Raw genomic sequence first — 21,707 nt, 5'->3', positions numbered from 1 at the left:
CCACGGCCCCAACCTCTGCAGAGTGTGGGAGATGTCAGGCCGTGTTTAGATCCCATGAACCTCAGGTGTTGGCAGAACATTTGGGGGAAGAGATCCAAAGACAGTTAGAACTGCATTACTGACACACTAGGCAAGAAGTTGGAGTTGAATTTGGTGGAGTCTTCCAAACAAAAGCAGCTGCAGAGGGATGAAGATAAACCCAGAGAAACAATTACATTGGGAACAAGTAAGCTTTATGCAATAAGAAACCTTGAACTTTTTTTGGCACTGATGATGATTGAGCCCAGGAAGAGATCTGTTTGCAGTTTGTTTAAGTGCATAAAGTGTGAAGGGCGCGGGAGCAAAGGCATGGTTTGAAGAGAAGGCCACGGGGTTGGAGAGGCAAAAAAGTCCAGAGAAAGGGGCTACAGAGTTGTGCTAAGAAGGATGCTAGGCCAGCCACATGCCGGGCAAAGGGAGACCACGGTCCTTAGGGTGGTAAGACTCACAGTGGTGGGGGAGACTCTGAATCTCATCTGTGGAGTATGAGGTAACCAGGAAATCAGGAGACAATGTCAGCAAAGGCAGCTTAGGGATACTCACCAGATGACACAACTTCACAGGAAGATGTACACAGCCCCAAAGAAAAATGGTAGCATGTAGCATGGAGAGCCTCGGAGAGGTCAGTTCTGCCCTTTCTCATAGGACTGCCCTACATGACTAACCTCGTATGATTGCCACAAGCTCTGGTCTCCATCCCCCGTGCTACAGAACCCAGGAATGGTGGCATACACCAGCAATACCAGTTATCTAAAGGATGCAGGGAGATTAGAAGTTCAAGATTGTCCTTAGCTCCATAGTGGGTTCAAGACTACCATCGTCAAGTACATGAAAGCCAGGAAAGCAAATAAAAAAAATAGTAATAAAAAGTTGAGGGAGGATTATTGCTAGAAAGCAGTTACCAGGGAAAGCCGGGTTTGGGGCTGACCAGAAAAGGAAGACATCTACAAAAAGATGGAAATGTGGAAGGAAGTGGTGACTACGAATGGAAGACTTTCATCATGATTAATTTATCGAGTGACTCTTTACAGAGAAGGGACAAGGATGCTGAGATCCTTCCTCAGCAGGCAGGATCTCTGCCCCAGAAAGCTGAGAACCAGCCAGCAAGGGAGGATGTTGAGAGCCAAGTAGTCACTCGAGGTAGACCTATAGTGTTCCAGGAGAGCAGGCACATGATACTGCTGCTGGGCCCACAGTGAGGCTACTGAGGGTTCTCAGGACAGGCAAGACAACGAAGCAGGCTCCAAACTATGAGTCATGAGCTGGAGTAAAATTACTCAAGGGCTTTAGCCTAATTTCATCACGCTGCCTAACAGGTGGGGAAATACCCTGTTCAAATTAAACAGGAAGCCATTGAAAAGTAGCAGAAAGGGATTAACATTCCATAGTGTATACAGCTAGTTCTTCTGAGAGGGAGGAACAACCCCACCAATTAAGAGCCATCTTATAATAATGTGCCTTTACTGCTGATTTTGGTCTTTCCCCCCTCTGGTGTAGCCATTAAGGGTATCCGCCTGCAACATACCTCATTTCTGGCTTCTTTCTTTAAAATGAATGTGTGGGTTTAGGGAGCACTCTGATGAACAAATTGTACCAGCTGCACTTGGGTATAACCCCAAACAGAAAGCCCCTGAATCCGATCTGGACATCGTCCAGGTAACCGGATCATTCCAAAATTCTTTTCTCATGGCGTGTTTGTTAAGAATTTCAATGCTGAAGGCACCCTAAATATCTATAAGAAAGTTGGGGACTCCGTCTGCAACTGAAACTGACAAGTGGCTAGATGCAACTCATTGACATTTTAAAAAGACATACAAATAATTTAGAAAGTTGTTACTAAGTGAAAAAGGAGAAGGAAAAAAGTCATCTCCTTTCTCTAAAATGTGTGTGTTCTTGCCAAGGGTCAGGCATGCAGACATGTCCACAGGCAAGCCAGATCAGCCTCAAATATCATGATTATAAGTGGTATCCACATTATTTTTATGACTTCTGAACTGAAAATAATTTTTCTATACAATATATTCTGATCACCGTTTCCCCTCTTCAGCTCCCATCGGCGCCACCTCTCTACCCACCCTACCCTGCCCCGTCTTCTCTCTTTCTTTAGAAGACAAAATAAATAAATAAAGCAGAATAGGATGAAACAAGAAACACAGGAAATTCGTGAGAAGCACAGACACATGTATACACACAGACACTGCACTCACACATATGCATGCACACGTATACACATGCACACACTCATACACCCACAGACATATGTATACACACAATGCACATATATATACACATATACACACATGTGCACATATATATACACACACGCACGTATATACAGACACACATACACATGCATGCATGCACGTATACACACACACACAAACATGTATACACACACAAACCCCATAAAAACATAATAGGAGAAACCATAAAGCAAAAGGCCTCTAAAGGTAAAGAAAAAAAGTCCAAATAGCATTATGAGGCAAAACATCTCCCAAAATGCCATCGAGTTAGCTTTGTGTTAGCTTTGTGTTAGCCGGCTACTGCTGGGCATGGGGCATAGGTTTGGTTTGTATAGCTAGTGAGACTCTATTGAAAACAAAACTGATTTTTTTTCATTGAGGGCAGCTGTCAGTTGGAGATAGCTTGTAACCCATCTACTTTATTTTTGAAGACAGGGTCTAACACTCTAGCCAATTAGGCAAAGCTGGTGTGGCCAATGGGACCCAGGGATGCTCATACCCATCCCATACCCATTCCCCCCCGCCCCCACTGGCAAGAACTGGATTTCCAGTGGGTGTGGCCACTCCTGGCTTTTTGGGTTTTTTGTTTCATTAGTTTTGTGGTTTGACCTCTATTTCCCCACGCTTGCAAAGCAAGCGCTTTACCATGAGCCATCTCCTCAGCCACGGGCCTGAGAAAGACAAAATACCCTTACCATCTAGACCTGTCAGGTCAGGATCCAAATAGGCTTTCCCTGGCCTTCAATACTGCACCCACGTCACAGAAAATTCTGGTTAATGTTTATAAATAATTACCTAACCCAGAGAGGAAATATGGCAGATAATTCCCGGGGCCTGGCAAACTAGGTCACGACTTATTTTATCAGGGCTTCAGGTTTTTTCACTGAGAGAAAATTATTCCCAACGGTGTGTTCCTGTAGAACTCAAAATATTTTGAAAGATAATGTAACAAACACTAATGTCTGAAACTGGAAAACTATCAAAGACAGCAGGAAGGATGATAAATGCTCTTAAGAAAGCTTTAAACTTGGCTGACACACTTCTTCAGGTGAACAAGTGCTTAATTGCTGCTTAGGAAGGAATGTGGAGACACTTCATCAAAGGCTAATCACTGAAAAGCATCCAGAAGGATCTCTACTGAGAAATCTCTACTTCCCCTCTCGGGGAGCGCTAAACGGTAATTTCTTCATGAGCAGATTCACAGCCATAACATTGACAACTCCAAGGTTTCCTAGACATGCCCAAGGAACGGCTCAAATTCCCCGGTTTCACCTTCTTTCTTCTAACTGGGGGGGGTGCGGGGAGGGGACTCAGAAAAAAAAAGGTGTCTTCATGATAAAAAAAAAACAAAAGCTAGAAAGAAGTCAGTACTTGAAAGGCAGAAGCAGGAGGGTTCCAGGATAGCCTGGTCTATATAGTGATCTGCAAGACAGCCAGAGCTATGTAGAGAAACCTTGTCTGGAAACAACAAGAAGGAAAGAAAGGAAAAGAGAAGAAAAGAGAAGCTAGAAAGAATTGGAGTGGGAGAGGGAGGGATGGAAATTATGTAAATCCAGAACTCATGTATGAAATTGTCCATGTAAGTGGAGATGGGTTCTGCCTTGTTTTTGTTTCTCTGCTTTGTTTGGCACCACACAGGAGACTCCGAATCTCCCGACTGTACACTGTATTTTAACCTAAAATTAAAATTTCGTTTTCCCATCATTATGGATGGCTCAAGTCAATACGTGATCTTCAAGCCACTAAGTGCTTGAGAAACCTGTTGATCTCCAAGATGAAGCTGTTCCAGGGCCGTGGTGAATTGTGTAACTAGAATGTAATGGGCTCAATGTCGTGCTTGCAGACTAACATCAGCACAGGGTTTCTGACAATCTCAGCAGAGCTCACCACCTCCGCTATCCTGAAAGTAAACCTGCTGCCGCTTAGCCCTGCAGTGCCCAAAGAAGCCAGTGAATGAATGGTCTGCCTTCCTTAATCCTTCAACTACTTGGCAACCCAGTATGACTTTGGATGTTTTAAAAAACCATGAGAGATGATCACTTTTAGTCTAAACACAGACCTGTGAGAAAGGCGGTGTGTGTGTGTGTGTGTGTGTGTGTGTGTGTGTGTGTGTGTGTGTGTGTGTGTCGGGGAGGACGGGGATTCCAAACCCAGAAAGATTTAGATGGAATAACCCGAGCTTTCATTTCCTAACTGCTAACCTTAGGCAAGTAATTCAACCTCTTGGAGTATTCGTGTGGCTGGAGTTCACAGAAATAATAAATTCGATCCAGTAGAAATGGGGCCAACAAAAAGTTTGAGGGAATGAAAAGAGAGTATGGGTTACAGCCCAGAATATTTGGGGCAGTGAAATTTCTTTGAAAGATCTTTGTTTTTTTGTCCTCTTGCAGAAGTCTCCAGGAAACCAAGAACACACTATAAAACAGACTCCCAGACCCCCCATCCAAATAGATCCCTGCATTCCCCGTGGTCTCGAGACAACAAGGGCTGTGTGACCAGGAGACCAGCTGACACAGATGGGACTTAAAGGCCCTCCATTAAAGACAGGAACCACCAGAGAATGTTGACATCACCTACAACAGCAAGAGGGTTGGCTCTGGTTCCCACCAGCTGGGAAGTTGTTAAATTCATTGTTGTGCTCATAGCTGTGGGAAAAAAAGCTACAAAAGGTACAACAAGCAAATAAAAGTTACTCTGAGCAAAACACTGGTTGATCACCCCTTAGCGGAGGAGCACTTGGTCAGCCCTGCTGAAAACCCAGTCAGGAACTGTCTAATCAGATACAAGCTGTCCTTGCTTTGGCTTTTCTGAAAAGCTTGTACTTTATCAAGACATGGTTGCCTCAGCTGCCAACCATGAGTAAGTTGCATCTTGCTGTTGTTTCCAAACACAGTTGAATGTCAAAATCTATAGGGAAATTTGTTTTTTTTTTTTTTTTTTGTTTTGTTTTTTTTTTACCGCTTCGTGAATCCATTAACTTCAGATACCTGACAGCCACATGTAAAGCCACATAAGACTGAAAGAACTCCATTACAGGAATGGCCTGGCTAAGAAGCCATCATTAATGCATTTGGTTAATTCTGTACCCTTTGATTTCTACAATCTGACAAGATTCAGGCACTCTTCCCTCAGTCCCCAGGACTGGTACCCAGCAACAAACCTAAGTTTGTACCAACAGTGTATGTTCACAAGCAGCTATTAAGGTTTCAGGCCCCTCTCCCATATCTAGGACTTCATCTGCAAGCTTTGGGAAGCCAAGTTTTGAATCTGAAACAGAGTCTTGGAGCCAAGTAAAGTGTTCTTCCTTGGGAAAACACCAATGTTCTGTGACCTTCCTCAGACTGAGCACTCAGCATATTCTAATCTTCGAAGAGCCTTAAAAAGACTAAACCAGCAGCAATGAACACTTCACGGATGCTTGGCTAAGAACTTCTGTGCATCCGCACTCTGATGCTCACCCTCACTAGTTACAGGGACTCAAGTCAGGGCCTAAGATAACTGGATCCTACATGGAGTTCTGGGGAATGCTTTGCTTCTCAGCCACCCAAAGGTCTGATTTACTTCTAGGAAATTCCCCGTCTAACAGATGCCTATAAAATTAAGTCATTTGGGCAAGGAAAATGGCTCAGTGGTAAAAAACCTGCCTTCTTAGCACGAAGACCTGAGTTTGGATGCTCAGTACTCACATACAGCTGGACATGGTATCCGGTATATGTAATCTCAGTGCTCCAATGGACGCTGAGAGGCAGACACAGGAGAATCTTGGGAGCTCCCAGGCCAGCTAGTCTACTACACATATGTAGGAGCAAGCAACAAAAAAGAAAGACTAATGCTTGAGGTTGCTCTCTGGCCTACGGGCACACCCACATGTATAAAACACACACATATACATATATACATACATACTCATACACACATACATACACACACATACACACACATATACACACATACATACATACACACAATACATACACATACATACACGCATACATACATACACACACCATAAAATATAAGTAAACTTTAGCCATTTGTGAAGTCAGGAGATTTTGGAAAGGTTTTACAAAAGGAAGGAAGAACACTGTTGTATCTAACCTTCCCACTGTGGTGGTGGTAGTGGTGGGGCGTTTCTATACTAAATGAATCTTCAACCTGCTGGAGCTAAACATGCTGTCAAACACTATCTCCATTTCTGGCACAGCACAAATGGAACACCTACAGGATTTGGTTGAGCATCTCTGTGAATTTAGGAAGAGACTAAACACCTTTGTGGAAAACGTACCGTGTGTTTCACAACGTGGAGGGCCGGAGACCGTAGATGTGGTACTGGGACGGGGTGTTTGACCCTGAGTTTGATCCCTGCCACCACCCCACTAGAAAACAAACCCGAGAACAGGAAGTGTGTGGCCAGACTTCCAGCAGAGTCACCCACAAGTGCAGTGTCTCTGAACGACCAGTGTGATTCAACGGGGCTGCCATAGTTAATGGGAAAAACCTTCTTATTTGGTCTTTATTTGGGCAGGTATTTAAATCTTTCTCTGGCATACCCATTCTTTCTTTCTCTGTCTCTTTCTATCTCTTTAGCTCTCTCAGTTTTAGGAGATCTCTGTGAAGCTACTCTGCAGCAAATCACAAAGGCTGAAGACAATGAGGATATACAGAGGGGGTAAAAATCACAGAATGACTTTTAAAAACCTGCTTGCTTTAAATTCAGGTCTTCACATTAGGGGACCCTGAAGAAGATGGGAAATCGGCGAGGAGGTACATTTATGGTTATTGACCATTCTCGGGTGGGAAACTGGAATGTCACCGCATAGTTTTGGTTTTCTTGAGGGCACTTCTCAGTTTCATCTTCAAGTCAAAACATATGGGCCATAATCTCTTAACCTAATCACAGCTGACATGCAACGGCCTTAAATACCAGCATCTAAATTTCATCCCTTACACCTTAAGCTTGATTTCCCAGGTGACGCTGTCTAGCAACACTAGCTAACTTCCAGGGCTGAAAGTCACCTTTAACGTACCCTCTTCACATAATTCATATCTACAGAGTGCCTGTCATACAGAGGGGTTGGAAGGGACAAAGACGTACATGTGAAGGAGCAGAGGGAACTGAGTTGCTGAGATGGCTCAGTGGGTTAAGGCACTGACAGTCAAATGGGACAACCTGAGTTCGATCCCCACCGAGATCCTCAGTGCAAGCTGGCAAAAGAAAGCTGATGCCTGCCAGTTGTCTCTGAGTTCTACTTGGGTTCCGTGTGTGTGCATATGTGTTCTCCATCTCTCTCTCTCACACGCGAAGAACACACATGTAATAAAAATATTAAAGAAATCAAGGAAACTAGGTTTAAGTCAGTTGACCTGGTATCTTGGTGGCGCCAGACTAAGAATCTGAGCTGTGCTGACTCTTAGGGCACCATCATGGGCTGAATGAACTGTCCTGCTGACACCCTAACTCCCAGTACCTCAGACCATGATGGTCTTCAATACAGGGCTTGTAAATTGGGATAAAATAAGATCATCCAACATGGCTGACATCTTAGACAGAACTGTGAACACAGGGCTGACCGAAGGAGGGCACAGAGGGAGGCCCCAGCACCAACTGATTCTCTTGACACCTTGGACTTTGAAATTGAATTATGAGAAATTAATTTTCTGTCACTGAAGCCACTGTGGCTACAGTATTTTTCAAGGCCTTATTATACATACAGATATTCTATGTAAGGCTATTTATTAACATGCTGATGGTAGACCAAAAGTGCCACGCGGTTTCCAACCTCACCTCTTCCTTAGCTCACTTAAAAGAGGGGACAAGAAGGGCTTTTAAAAGGTTTCTTCTATGAACACTGTAAATGGTTTGATACACTAAAACATCTTTGTGTAATGAGGTATACATGCATTCTGACATTTTGTGGTTAGATGTCTGTCTGAAGGGGACTCAGTTTTTAAAAGTACACAGTTCTAAATGCTTTCAAAAAAATCTCATGTTTGATTTTTGCTTTTTTTTCATGTTTGCTTTAAAAAAAAAAAAACCCTCTGGCAGTCAAATATTTTCCAAGGAACAGAACACTAGCCACGTACAGATGTATACAATCCTGCCTTAGAAGCCGCAGGAATATAGGGCCTGGGCTCAGTTAACATGTTCTGGTTTTTATTCCAGCTTTCCATCCTCACCTAGCTCTCACCATCTCACAAACACTCTGGCGGGTCAGCAAAAGTCAGCCTCACGGGGACAGAAGAAAGTCTGAAAGGCACAAAACCTGGAAGCTATTCGTCCTGACCTAGGCAACATGGCTATTCTCTTCACCTTGCTAACTATCGGGCTGTTGCCAGACTATGTCACACCAAAACCTAGGTCCCAAACAGAGTTCTGCCTCCTACCCTGGAACAATTTGAACTACAGGAATGGCCTTCTGTGGGGAAGCCAGGGAAGCCGAAAAATTCTTAAGAGAGAGCTTTTAAGAGCTCTGATTAACACTGACTGGAATTTACTTCATGCTGGGCAGTGCACCTTAAATAGGCACCAAACCCAAAGGAAAGACTTCTGCAGCACAGAAAGAGAGGGGGAGAAAAATGCCAAACATTGTCTAAAATGGAATACATAAAAAGAGGGGTTTTTTTTTTGTTTTGTTTTTTGAATAAATGATTGTTTCTTCTTGGCGTCCCCCCCCCCCCCCAAAAAAAAAAAAAAAAAAAAAAAAAAAAAAAACCGATGCTCACATTTCTAACGGGGCAAAGAGCTCAGCCTCTTAGAGATTTTACTAAAAATCTTCCTTACACCCCTCCTACTCCTTCCTTACTAAACGCCTGGTTTGCTCCTGTTCCCTGATTCCTGGGGTGGTACCCTTTGGGCAGTTGGCACATAGCAACAGCTCACAGGACATCCCCGGCCTCCTCATGAGCTGGCAGCAGCTGGTACCTGTGGCTTTTCATCAGGGGTTGGAACCACCTTGCCTTTGCATGTGACACAGTTAATTCAACTCAGTTGTGGGAAGTCAATTACTCGGCTACTTGTAAGTGTTAACAAAAATGTATAGAACAACAAAATGTTTTCTGGCAATAAGATTATCCCTGTCCCCGCAGGTGGGAGGACTTGTTCCCAAATCGTTCAGATTGATGATGACCGGTTTCCACAGGACGCCAAGAAAAGAATAGCAGTCTCTGAACAAGACATTGTCCCTTTTGCCTCACGTAAAGAGAGACAGACACCATCATGGAAGAGAAGTTTGACTTGAAGCCACCTTTCAGACTCTTTTATCTAGAACTGTTTTCCAGAGATCGTAGGTCACTTTAAGTTTTCAGAAGGGTACTGAAATCTCACACTGAGACCCTTCACCAGGAGACCTAGATGGAGCAGATTTAAAATGAGCAGACAAGAAATCTTTGTTTCTACTGAGCACGGTAGAGGAGCTCACGCTTGGGCGAGTTTATGAAATGTCACCTCTCAGGGTTTAGCATGTCAACCGTGCATCGGGCCTCTGAAAGGGCAATGGCACCCTTTAGAACGCAGGGAAATTACAATAAACCTACACAGAGTTTAAGAGAGAATCATTCTTAAAATGTCAGTACAGCAGACACTTAAGTTAGTCTACTTATACGTAAGACTTTTGAACTTTCATACATTGTTCATTTATATATGTATTTATTGACATTGTAATCAGCAGGGTCAAAGTTGAGATTCCATGTGACAATCATCCGAAAGAAGGCCCTTTGAAATAAGTTCAAACACTATATGCTAGAAAGAATACCTAAAATCTTTCTGCACAAGAGGAAAATGATGACCAGGACTGATTTTTGAGGGTTGGCTGGTGTCTGTGCTGGCCGCAGCAGGTTTTGTCTCGCTACCTTAGGTCCCAGCCAAGCAATCAAGCAACCATGAAGCCAAAGGAAAGACATTTTCTAATACAAGAACCCACTCCAAATGGGTCCTTTAAACCTCCCTCCAGGTGCTGTCTGTGTGTTTTGTCAAAACAAAGGAACAGATCCAGGAAGAAGATGTACAGGGGTTGGCATGGGAACCAGCCATCTGAAAGAATCAGACAGAGGAGACAAAGGCCTACTACTAAACCTCTCCAGAGCAAAATGGAGGAGAGAGAACCCCATGTGTTCGAATCGAGGGAGAAGAGACTGACCTAATTGGAGACTGGGATGGTATGAGAGTCCAGGACACAGCAAATGCCAAGGGGGAGCGAAAGCTATGAAGGAGAGAGGAAGCAAGCGGGAGTCAGCTGCCGCTGGATTAGTTACTTCTTTAAGTTATATGGGCTCTAAAGCTAATCACAAGTCCACACAAGTGTGCCGGGATACAGATGAGGCAGGATGAAGTGGAAGGATACCACTTGAGGCGAAGGGAAGGAAGGGAAGGGGACCCACATGTCCAGTTTCCACACTGGGAGGTCGGGAGAATGAGCAACCAAGTAAGAATCAATGCCCGGGTGCTGTAGGGATGCTGGAGGAACACAGGGCAGCATGGACAGACATTACTCTGAATTTCATGGCAGCTTCCTAGGTGTCTTCTCGGTTCCTACAGCTCCGGGAACACAAAGCTACTCATTTTGTCCACAGGGAGTTTTCGTGTCAGGGAGAGAGCTGAGGACAAGACACACTTCTCTGTAAGAGAATGTCCTTCTGCTTTGGGGGCTACCACTCTGACAGAAGGAGACGGGGAAGAAATGCAGAGAAGCAAGGCCATCTGAGTGTCGGGAGCCATACTGGAAACTGAGGTTGCGGATGTGAGCAGTGTGGGCTAGTCTGGAAGGCAATAGGGAGGGAGGGAGGATCTCTGAGAAGATTCTGGAATGCAGGTATTGAATTACGGAGCCAGAGTTGAGAGTCTCCAGTGGGAGCCGAGGTTGCAAAGGTCCATGGGGTGGACCTAACCAGGCGTGGGGGGTTATAAAAAAAGGGGGGCAGAGGTAAAGGCACCAGAAGGGAAGTCCACTTCAAGGCCGAGAGAGGTCAGACAGAAGGGACAGGGTTGTGTGGAGCCTTGGGGACCAGAAGGAGAAGTCCGGATTTCGTCCTGAACAACACGGCAGTTCCGAGATGGACAGCAATATGAAGTGTGCCTTTAAGAAACGACTTATCTGTCAAGCAGCAAATGATGAGGAGGAAGAGAGATCTGCTGCAGTTTTCAGGGCTATAGTCTGGCGGCAGAGGCAGACTGCTGGCCGGGATGCGTTTTAGATGGAGACTCCGAAGGATCGCCACCCCTAGGTTTGACACCAGGAGATGTTTGGTGTGTGGCTCAATGAAACACAAGGAGTCCAGGGAAGCCCTGCTATGGAGCCCAAAAATCAAGCCTTCTGTTTAGGTGCGCTACCTTTGAGACGTCCATGAAGAATTCAAGCCAACTTGTCAAGTAGGCACAGCGTCCTCACTGTGGAGTGGCTTTCACTTGGTGACATCCTCCTACCCCCTTCTCCAGATAACCTCCCACCCCCAGGGATCAAGCACCTCACCCACCCGCCTGGATTACTCCTGCCTGCCTGCCGTTTGTCCTGCCTTCAGTTTGTCCCTGTGAAACCTAGACAGAAAGGCACACACCTCAAGCCAAAGCAACACTGTAACAATTTCTCTGGTTAAACAAAAGATGCCTTCAGTGGTTCCCATTTGGACCACGTCAACCGCACAACCACTCCTTCACCCCTTGTTCCTATTAGATACTGCTTTGGCCCTGACCCTGATTTTTGTATCCAGTCCGCTCGCAATGACCTCTCTTCCAGTGTTTCTCCATAGTCCGTTAAGCATCTTGTAGGTGAGGCCTGTGTAGGTTTCTTCCCCACAGCTCAGCATAACACCTTACAAGCAACTGGTTCAGGAGCCTCGGACTGGATAAAGAGCCACTCTTGTCTGCCTTCTAATACCCACCTTATAAAACAAGCTAGCTTGCAAGGATCAGCAACCAGGCACACGCCAGCAAGCTTTCCAGGATACTCTTAGCAAAATAGCGCTTCAGTTCTCTCTGGCAACCCAAATTTCCCTAGGATTAAGGACTGTAGTGTTAAGTCTTGCCAGAAGGATTACAGGGGAAAAAAATATTCCACCCCATGAAGTGAAAATAAATGAAAAAAGGTATATAAGTATAAAAGACAACGGGCAGAGCAACCTTTTGGTAAGTAACACTATTTGCACGCATGTTCCCACTGGATCAGAGTTATTTGGTTTTTGTTTTGTTTTGTTTTGTTTTGTTTTTGTTCCCTCTGCTTCAGATGGGGGATGGAAGAGGAATGGGTGTGTTTATTTTTTTAAGGCTATTTTTTACCTCCATATCACTTTTACATCAGTTGAGTCTTCAGTAAATATCAATCTTTTTTTTTTCTCCCTCACTAAGAATAGAAGCCAAGCAGTTAGCTGTTAGTCAGCACTGAAGGACTCCAAAGAAAGAAAGCACGTAACATCCGCGCCCCCCCCCCCACTTGTAATTAAAAAGGCTTAAGTCACAGAACCGTCAACTTAAGTTCATCACCTTTCTTACTGCATCAGGTAAGAAGAGGTTAAATCTGGACTTGTCTGTTGGGTGTTGTGCTCTGAGGCTGCTGAAGATCAAATAAATTCAAAATATAAATACTTGACATCACCCATAGCCAGATGTGACGAGCTCTGAACCAGGGTGGAGAAAGTGGTAAGCTCATTTCTGGTTGTTTTCTGTCTTTAGAAGTGAGGAAGAAAAGCCAGGGGCTGGGTGGCACAGGCCTTTAATCCCAGCACTCAGGAACTAGAGGCGGGCAGATCTCTGTGTTCGGGGGCTAGCCTGGTCTACAGGGTTCCAGGACAGCCAAGGCTACATAGTGATGCTCTGTCTAGGAGGAAACAAACAGCCCCCAAAACTAAAACCTAAAAAAAAAAAAAAAAGAAGAAGTTAAATCTGGGGAAATGGTTACATTAGTGCCTGCCGTACCTCAGCCTTCTTCATTAGATACACAAGGCCACCTAAAAGACAACACAAGAGTATCAACTTCAAACTGGGAGTCCTGCTCATGGGGAAACCTCAATACAGGCTCTGGGTCAACATGCCTTACTTCCTGGGATGTTCAGCTCAGACAGTGTGCACACACAGCCTCAGGAGCACACATCTGCACATGCACACTCATGGGCTAGGCATGGGTGTAGTGTGCCATAACACAAGTGTACAGGTCAAAGAAAGACATGTTCACACCATAGGTTGGGCTTGCACATAAGTTCTGTTTCTGCTTCAAACTCAGCTCCTCACACTTGGGTAGCACACACTTTTTTACCCATCGAGCCCTCTCTCTAAGCCCCAGTTGGCTTTTCTACAACAAGTTTGTGTCTCAACTGGTCCCATAAATCTTTTAGCATTTGACTCCTAGGTTACTTTTAATGTGGAGCTTTGATAGATTGTTCTAGTGATGAATTAATGTCTTTGCAAAAATACTTCTATGACTGTTAGTTCTGTGTACAGGCACCTTTTAAGGTTTTAAATAGATAGTTTCAGACCTCTCTCTTGATAGCATGTACTAGTTTAAATTACCACAAGATAATCCTGCCCTGGAAATTATTCATTTAAACCCTGTCTCAATCCAGCAGGTAATCAATGTCCCCCCTTTCACTTATTGCTTAAGCTTTCAGGTGGAAATTGATCTCTTATGTCTTCTTGTATCATGGACCAGTTACTTTATTTCTGTGTTTCTGTTTTCTTCATCTATAACACGAGACACAATACTAGTTAGTAACCCCTTATAGATGCTGTAAGCTAACTGCATTTAAGTGTTGAGAACAGGTCTTGGCCCATAGTGAGACTATAATTATTTCAAATGCAGGGTTTGTTTTTTTAATGCATGTTCCACTGAATTTGCTGGCACACTTCTTTAATCCTAGCCACTCAGGAGATAGAGGCAGGTGGATCTTTGTGAATTTAAGTCTAGCCTGGCCTACAGAGTGAGTTCAAGGACAGCCAGGGTTAGAGAAACCCTGTCTCAAAAAGCAAGCAAACAAACAAACAAACCCAGGGGCCTTTGTTTTCTGAGTGTTTCCCTTTTTCTTATCACCATAATTTTCTATACATAATACAATTTATTTTAGGTCTATTATTCCTTTTTCAATTTGCTGGTGATAAAACTTGTCTATAATTGTGTTGTTGTTGGAGGAGTGAGAGAGGCTTTCAGATCCTTTTTGCAAGACCACATCTTTTCATCATAAGCCAGGATAAACCACAGAGATCAAACAGCAATGGAACTTTCTCTGCTAGGAAATGCAAATTCATAGGGAAGAAATAAATTAACCAATCCGACCCCATGAATCTTAAAGTGGTTCCAGTTCAAACTAAACTTCCAGTTCAAACAGACATTAACAGATATTTATAAAAACATGGAAAAAATCAAATAAGCACACAATGCTAACCTATTACCTTCATACTCAAATTTGAAGAAAGCCAGAGAAACACCCAAAGACTAAAAAGACAGGTAATTCAGGAACAAAGAATTTCAAATGCCCAACTTTGCCATCAAAATTTGAAGCATTCCCTCTATCCCCAGATATTTAGAAAACTGTCAGAGAATTTTTGTGCAGAACACTGTGGTTGAGTTCAGTTGTATAATGTTATCACTGAACATGGGCACCTAGGCAGAGACTGAGTGGGGACTGAATTTCTGCTACTGTTCTGTGTATTAATCCTGTAAGCTGCCCCACTCTGAAAGAGTAACTTCTATTTCTTACTCAGTATATGGAGCAATTTTCTGCAGGTTGTCAAAAATAAACACACAAACACACACACAAATGCACACATTTGTAGACAAAATAGACCAAGAGATTCTACTGCACAGATTTCACTGGTATGTGTTGTTCAAAATGTTAAGGTAAGGCCGTCCAACATTGTTCACAATGGTATTTTTAAGCAAAAAGAACCCAGAAAAATATATAGACGTATGAGCATAATATAAAAATGCAGGGTTCTTTCAGTGGAGAATTTTATGTGTTTGCGTACTAAAATAACACTTGTTTACAGGCTTAAAGAAATTAGTATGGACATATTTCCAAGTCGTACTACAGGAAAACTTTGAAGGAATTAGCAGCAAGTGTAGTAAGTCTTGTTTAATGGCATAAAACCAAGTGTAGAATAAAAATCAATGTCCATGCCGGGTTATAAGCAGGAGGCAGAAATGAGTGGAGGAGCTCTAAGGAGCTTCAGCTCATTTGTATACTGAGTCATCTGGTCACGACGTTTGACCATGTGCACATTATTGTCATTAAAGAAACAAACTCCTTTTGTTTCCGTACTTTTTTCCTATTTCTTCCTAGTCTTCCCGGTTTATGAAGAATGGATAAAGTAGGAACCTCAACCAAACATGGGGAGCTAGGAACTCAGGTAGGAGTAGCTCTTAGCACCATCTAGTATGGTCCCGTCTGCTTTCACCTGTCTCCTGAGGATGCGATGAGGCATCTCCTGACCTTTCCACCCTAAAGACTGGAGCAGAAATCCTCTAAGCACAGGTCTGCAGTACAGATGGTTATTAGATTAGGACACAGCCTTTCACACAACAGCAGTGGACTAACATAATTCTTGACGTTAAAAAAGAAAAGAATAAAAGAACCCATCATATTTATCTTTCATTCATATAACCACTGGCTTAAAGTTGTCAAACTGTTCATTGAGAATATCATTTGTTGATTCATTTCCATACCCAGCAAATACTTCCTGTGTTCAGTCTACTCTGCTCTGTGGGCACCAGGCCACGGAGTGAGGGAGCCACCCTAATTGAAAGCATGCCTGGTTCAAATTTTGTTTAGAAACAAAAAAAAATCCAGTTCCCAATTAAGCACTACTAAACCTAATTTAGCACCACACAAAAAAGATGGTATACTATGCCCAAATGATTTATCCCAGGAAAGCAAGGTTAGTTTAATGTCGTACTTAATGGCACATACTGTATTAATAAAATAAAACAACAAAATCCACATGAACATAATAAGAGAAAGAAAAAGCCATTGACAAAACCCAACATGGTTATGATGAAGACCCTCATAGAGAAGGGATAGCAAGGCACACTGGAAAAGTCTGTATCACCATCTCACCTACAGATGAAAAGCCCAGGCCATTCCCCTGCCTCAGACTTAGTAACAGGATGAGAATGTTCACTTCTGTTACTCCTATTTGATACAGGACTTGAGAGACTTTATCGGACTAGAAAGAAAAGTATCATTCAAACTGGAGAGAAAGGAGTAAAATGTCTCTCTTTTCATGACCTTGGATCTGGATCTCATATATGGTATGAGCTTAGATACAGAAAAGTATTAGGAGCCTATTAAAACCCATTAGGAGGACAATATTTGTTCAGTATAATAAATTTTTATATATTTAAATACCAAAATGGAACTCATTTGAATGAAGTGAAAATAAACATTTTAACAGTATATGAAACAAAAAAAATTATAAGGTTAATTTAACAACAACAACAACAAAAGAAATGAATGTGAACAAAAATCCCTTCAGAACTGCTGGAAGAGGGGCGTGAGGAACAAGTAAGTCAATAGAGAATGTGTGGAATAAGAGTGAAGATTGGTGTTCAATCCCCCGGTGGGGGGCACAGGCGTGGTAGGACCCAAGCACCACTGAGGCAGAGACAGGTGGATTTGGGGGCCTCAACAGCTAACTATGCTGGTTGACTTAGCAATCAACGAGCTAGTTAGATATCTTATCTCAAAAGAGAATAGAAGATTGACAGACCTCCTAAAGAACCGAGGTTGTCCTTTGGCCTCCATTAATGCATGTATGCATGCACACATGTGCACACACACACACACACACACACACACACACTCAGACAGACACACACACAAACCTGCTTATAGACAGTAGAAGACAAATTTAAATTATTTAAATAAATTAAAAGATGCCGTTTTCATGGACTAGATTATTATTCGTCCTAAGATGGCAATGTTACTGAGCCTGAGAAACAGGTTCTGCATGATGTTTGTCAGAAAACCCAACTAATACATACAGGTGACAAGCTGACTGTGACATATAAGCAAACACGAGATGGAATAGACAAAAGAGGCCTCAAAACTCTACTACAAAATTACAGTAATACAGACACTGTATTACTGACATAAAAAACAGACATCTGGATAGAACTGAGAACAGACATAAACCCTTACTAGACAGTAAACGTATTTACTACTACAGTGCCAAGATAGATTAACATTCCGCTGTCTGTCCGTCTGTCTGTCTTTCTCCCTCCTGTACTTGGGGTAGAAGTCAGGGTCTCAAATGTGCTGGGTAAGGGTTTCATCACTAAGCTATATCCCCAGCCACAACAGTTCAATGGAGAAGGAATCACCTTTTGGACAAATATTGCGACAACTGGATATCCAGAAGCCAGGGAATGAAGCTGACACTCCACACTGCACCTTATATAAAAATTAACTCAGAAGTTATCACTGACCTAAGGGTAAGAGTAAAAACTATAGAACCCCTAGAGGCAAATAAAGCCATAAATGTTCTTGGTTTTCACTGGGCAATGGTCTTTTTTTGGACATGACACCACAAACCAAGAACAAAAGAAAAGCTAATAGGGCACCATCGAGACTTTTAAAACATAAGCTTCAAATTATACCATTCACTAGAAGCAGCAGCCCCAGGGAATAGAAGAAAATATTTTCAAATAATACAGACCTTTAAAAAGTAGAGATACCCATGAATATGGCTAATGTAAAAACCAACAACACCAAGTGTTGGAAAAGGAGGTGGAGAAACTGGGATTTCATCCACAGCTAACAGGGATGTGTGCAACGGGCTGCTCTGGAAAACTGAGCTCTTTCAAAGGTTAATGACCCAGCAACTCCTTGCAGTTATAGATTCAAGAGAAATAAAAACATACCTCCACCAACTTTTACATGGAGTTCGAGCTTCGTTATTCACAGCCGCCAGATAAGTAAAGATACTCATGATGAAAGAATAATGTGACATGTAACAACAAGCTAGAATGAAATGTGGACACATGCTACAACTCAGTTGACCCTTGCAAACATTACACCAACTCCAAGAAGCCAGTCATTGCACAAGCACACGCATGCACACACCCACCCATGCTCGTATGCACGCTATGCTTCAATTCACCCGATACATTCCAGAGAAACAAATCTATAGAAATAAAATCGACTCGTGTTTATTAGCAGGGAAGAGTCAGTGGATGAGAATTGATGGTCACACAAGCCAAAAATACTAAAAACAATAAACTATATACTTTCAGTGGGAAAACGTTATGGCTCGTGAACTATACGTCAATAAGACTATTTTTATAATTCCCTGATGTCAGACATAGCTATTAATAAGCCTCTGAATCCCTGAAAACTAGATGTAGCCCAGAACTGAGAGTCTCAGGAAAGTCTGAAGTCAAAAAGAGGGAGGGGCAAACTGATTTCTGGTGACAATGTAGATTCTTACAGGTGATAAATACGAACTTCAAAACCTTGTGCTACAGATTCCTCAGAATCCTCTAGATCTTGCCTCTCTAACATTTGTGATAAGAATCCATCTAACTACTGCAATCTCTAGTGTCCACTCCAGATTCCCCCCCCCCACGACCGAGATCAAACCTCATTTGAAAAGCCAGCAAAGACATCTGTGTAAAAAGGAAGACGCCTTGCTCTGTTTTGTTGTTGTTCTGTTCTGGGCCATTTAGAATGTACCAGGGAAACCATTGGGAAATTGAGTACCTATAACAGAGATTCCCAAGTGGAGACCACAAGGAACCACTTCATTTTCACACCACAACCACAACCCTTCCTTAACTGACACATCACGACCAAAAAAAACCGGCTCCATTCATGAACTATGGGTTAGTCATTTCAGTTACACAAAACCGTGTGACTCTAAACCAAGAACCTGCAATTTAATTATAATGTGCTTTCTTAGAGAGTTTCCTAAAATATCTGTCATGACCAAGTGTGTGTGTGTGTGTGTGTGTGTGTGTATGTGTGTGTGTATATGTGTGTGTGTATATATGTGTGTGTATATACATATGTACATACACATATATACATATATACATACACAGACATACATATATATACATATATACATACACAGACATACATATATATACATATATACATACACACATATACATATATACATACACACATATACATACACACACATATATACATATATACATACACACATATACATACACACACATATATACATATATACATACACAGACACACACATATATATATACATATATACATACACACATATACATATATACATACACACACATATATATACACACACACATATATACATATATACATACACACATATATACATATATACATACACACACATATACATATATACCTACGCACACATACACACACACACACACACACACACACACACATGATTTAAACAGATTACCTGCTCTCTCCACACCATTGCTCACATCATAGGTGTTAACTCAAATTTCCTTATGCTTTACTTACATATTATTCCTTGATTTGTGGAAAGGCAAATTTTACTTCTTCACAATTTACTCTGCTAATGCTTTGTGACAAATGAACTAAAAATCAGGACGGTATTTCCCAAACCCTGGCTGCACTGGAATAATGACTTAATTCCGTCTTTGCCTGTGAGGAAACAGAAAAAAAACTCCTGCTTTGATTGAAAACTATCACACTACCTTCGACGAGACCGAGACAGAAGAAAACCAGTCACCTTTGTACCTAACAGTTGTAGAAAGAACAAACAGTTCATTATGATAGACCAAACAGTCTTAAGCAGCATGCCCTATCAACACCCCCCCAAAAACCCACCCAGAACCCATAAACAAGAAGTCTTTTGATGTCCAGAGTAATGCAACCACATCATTATTAGCAAGGGAGAACATAAGCTTCCTTGAATTTGGTTTTCTCCTCCTCGCAGAGGGGTCATTCTTTGGGGGCATTCACCTAAGCCTGAGCAATGCTTGTGATATTCCGAGGAATGAAGCCTCGCCATTTGCACAAACCTGGCCGTGAGTGGGGTGTGAGACTGGAGAGCTCTGTCTACTCAAACATCCTGGACTGCATTATAAACCTTCCTTGGTGCCTTGTCATTTCCTTTCTGTGAGATCCTGTTGATGTCTGTAAAACCTAAGAACCCATCAGACCACTCAATGCTCCAAACACCCATGGTCTCTACGAGGTCATGTTTCTGGAATCATCGATAAAAGAATCTCAAAATCGTACTTTGAAGCTTTATTTCCTTATCTGATCACATGATGTGTGGACAAACAATTGTTTAGCCCTATACATGGGGACAATGCCAGCCTCCTGAGTACCTTCCTTTTTTTTTTTTTTTTTAAGGAAAACTGTAAAAGAAGCACAGTACTGTACTGTAGCTCAGAAATGTTGCAACGCGTCTCCATAAAGCAAACTTTACCCCTCAAGACACAGGCTCTCCTAAACACTATGGCTTGTGTGTGTAACATAAACAAAACAAGTACATCTGAACCCATTACACATTTTGGGGGTAGTTATTAAATATTCAGCGTCCTGCCAGGAAAGGGGGAAACCAAGCCGCACTTCTGCTCCGAATAACAAACCATAAATCAGTTGACAAGCTTGAAGGAATTCAGTTCTAGTCTGTTCGAAAGCCAAGCCTAAGGAAGAGGGGGAGCCCGCGGGAAATGTTTTCTCCTGCTCTCGAAGTTTCGCCCTTTTTCAAAACAGACTCGTGCGCAAATGGCGTTTCTCGGAACTTTCTGGCTCTCCCAAGTTATCTGGAGAGCAACCAAAGCCCGGGGCACGCGCGCGGAGCTGGGGGCCTGCGCCTGGAACCGGGGCTCTGCAGGCGCCGGCCTGGCCCGGGACTCACCGCTGCCGGGCTGCGGGGACAGCGCGGACACCGAGGTCTGGCCCATGGCGGGTGACCGCCCCACCGCGCCTCCGCCTCACCGGGCCGCTCCGCTCCTGCGCGCGCCCGTCCGCTCGCCGCCGGCCTCCCGCGCGCTCATCTCCGCCCGCGCCCGCCAGTCCCCGCACCTTCTCCCCGCGCACCCGCGGGTCGCCGGGCCCTGGAAGCGGCCAAGCCGGCCCAACGGATGCCTGTCATTCCTCTATGCAGATTAGCTGGGGTCAGGGGTCACCGGGAGAAAAGAGGGGGGCAAGGGCGACAGGGAGGGGGGGAAGGAAAGAGCTGAGCCCCCCCGGGGGGTGAGGGTGTGGGGTATGTGTAAGGGGTGTTGGTCCAGCTGCACACAGGGGGTTGGGGGGCTGGGTGCCCGCACCCCCTGGGGCAGGAAGGCAGAAGGGCTATCAGAAAACTCCCTTTAATTGTCAAGGTTCATTGTCAAAGGGTCCTCCAGATCTGAGGGGAAAAAAGATCATTAAAGTACTTAGTCACTGGTATTTAGTTTAGGAGAGTTTGTTACCTTAAAGTTAGTTCCTTCCTTATATTGTCTGCAGCATTGCAGTGTT

At 43.3% G+C, this 21,707-nt stretch overlaps 1 protein-coding gene across 3 annotated transcripts in view; it reads right to left on the bottom strand.

Annotated features, from left to right (window-relative positions):
* PHACTR2 (phosphatase and actin regulator 2) overlaps window positions 1–21,261 on the bottom strand; it is a gene marked incomplete at its 3' end in the record, with an annotated part of 108,064 nt that extends 86,803 nt beyond the window's left edge. For all 3 annotated transcript variants that reach the window (XM_080941642.1, XM_080941643.1, XM_080941644.1), the window contains exon 1: window positions 21,106–21,261. In XM_080941642.1, coding sequence (XP_080797768.1) covers window positions 21,106–21,151 — 46 coding nt within the window. In that variant the 5' untranslated portion in view covers window positions 21,152–21,261. The remainder of the gene's footprint in view (window positions 1–21,105) is intronic.
* Window positions 21,262–21,707: the final 446 nt, after the last annotated feature.

The sequence above is a fragment of the Micromys minutus genome (genome assembly GCF_963924665.1).
Source record: "Micromys minutus genome assembly, chromosome: 30".
Classification (NCBI taxonomy): domain Eukaryota; kingdom Metazoa; phylum Chordata; class Mammalia; order Rodentia; family Muridae; genus Micromys; species Micromys minutus.
Note: the sequence above shows the minus strand (reverse complement) of the source record. Positions and strands in the feature narration are given on the sequence as shown.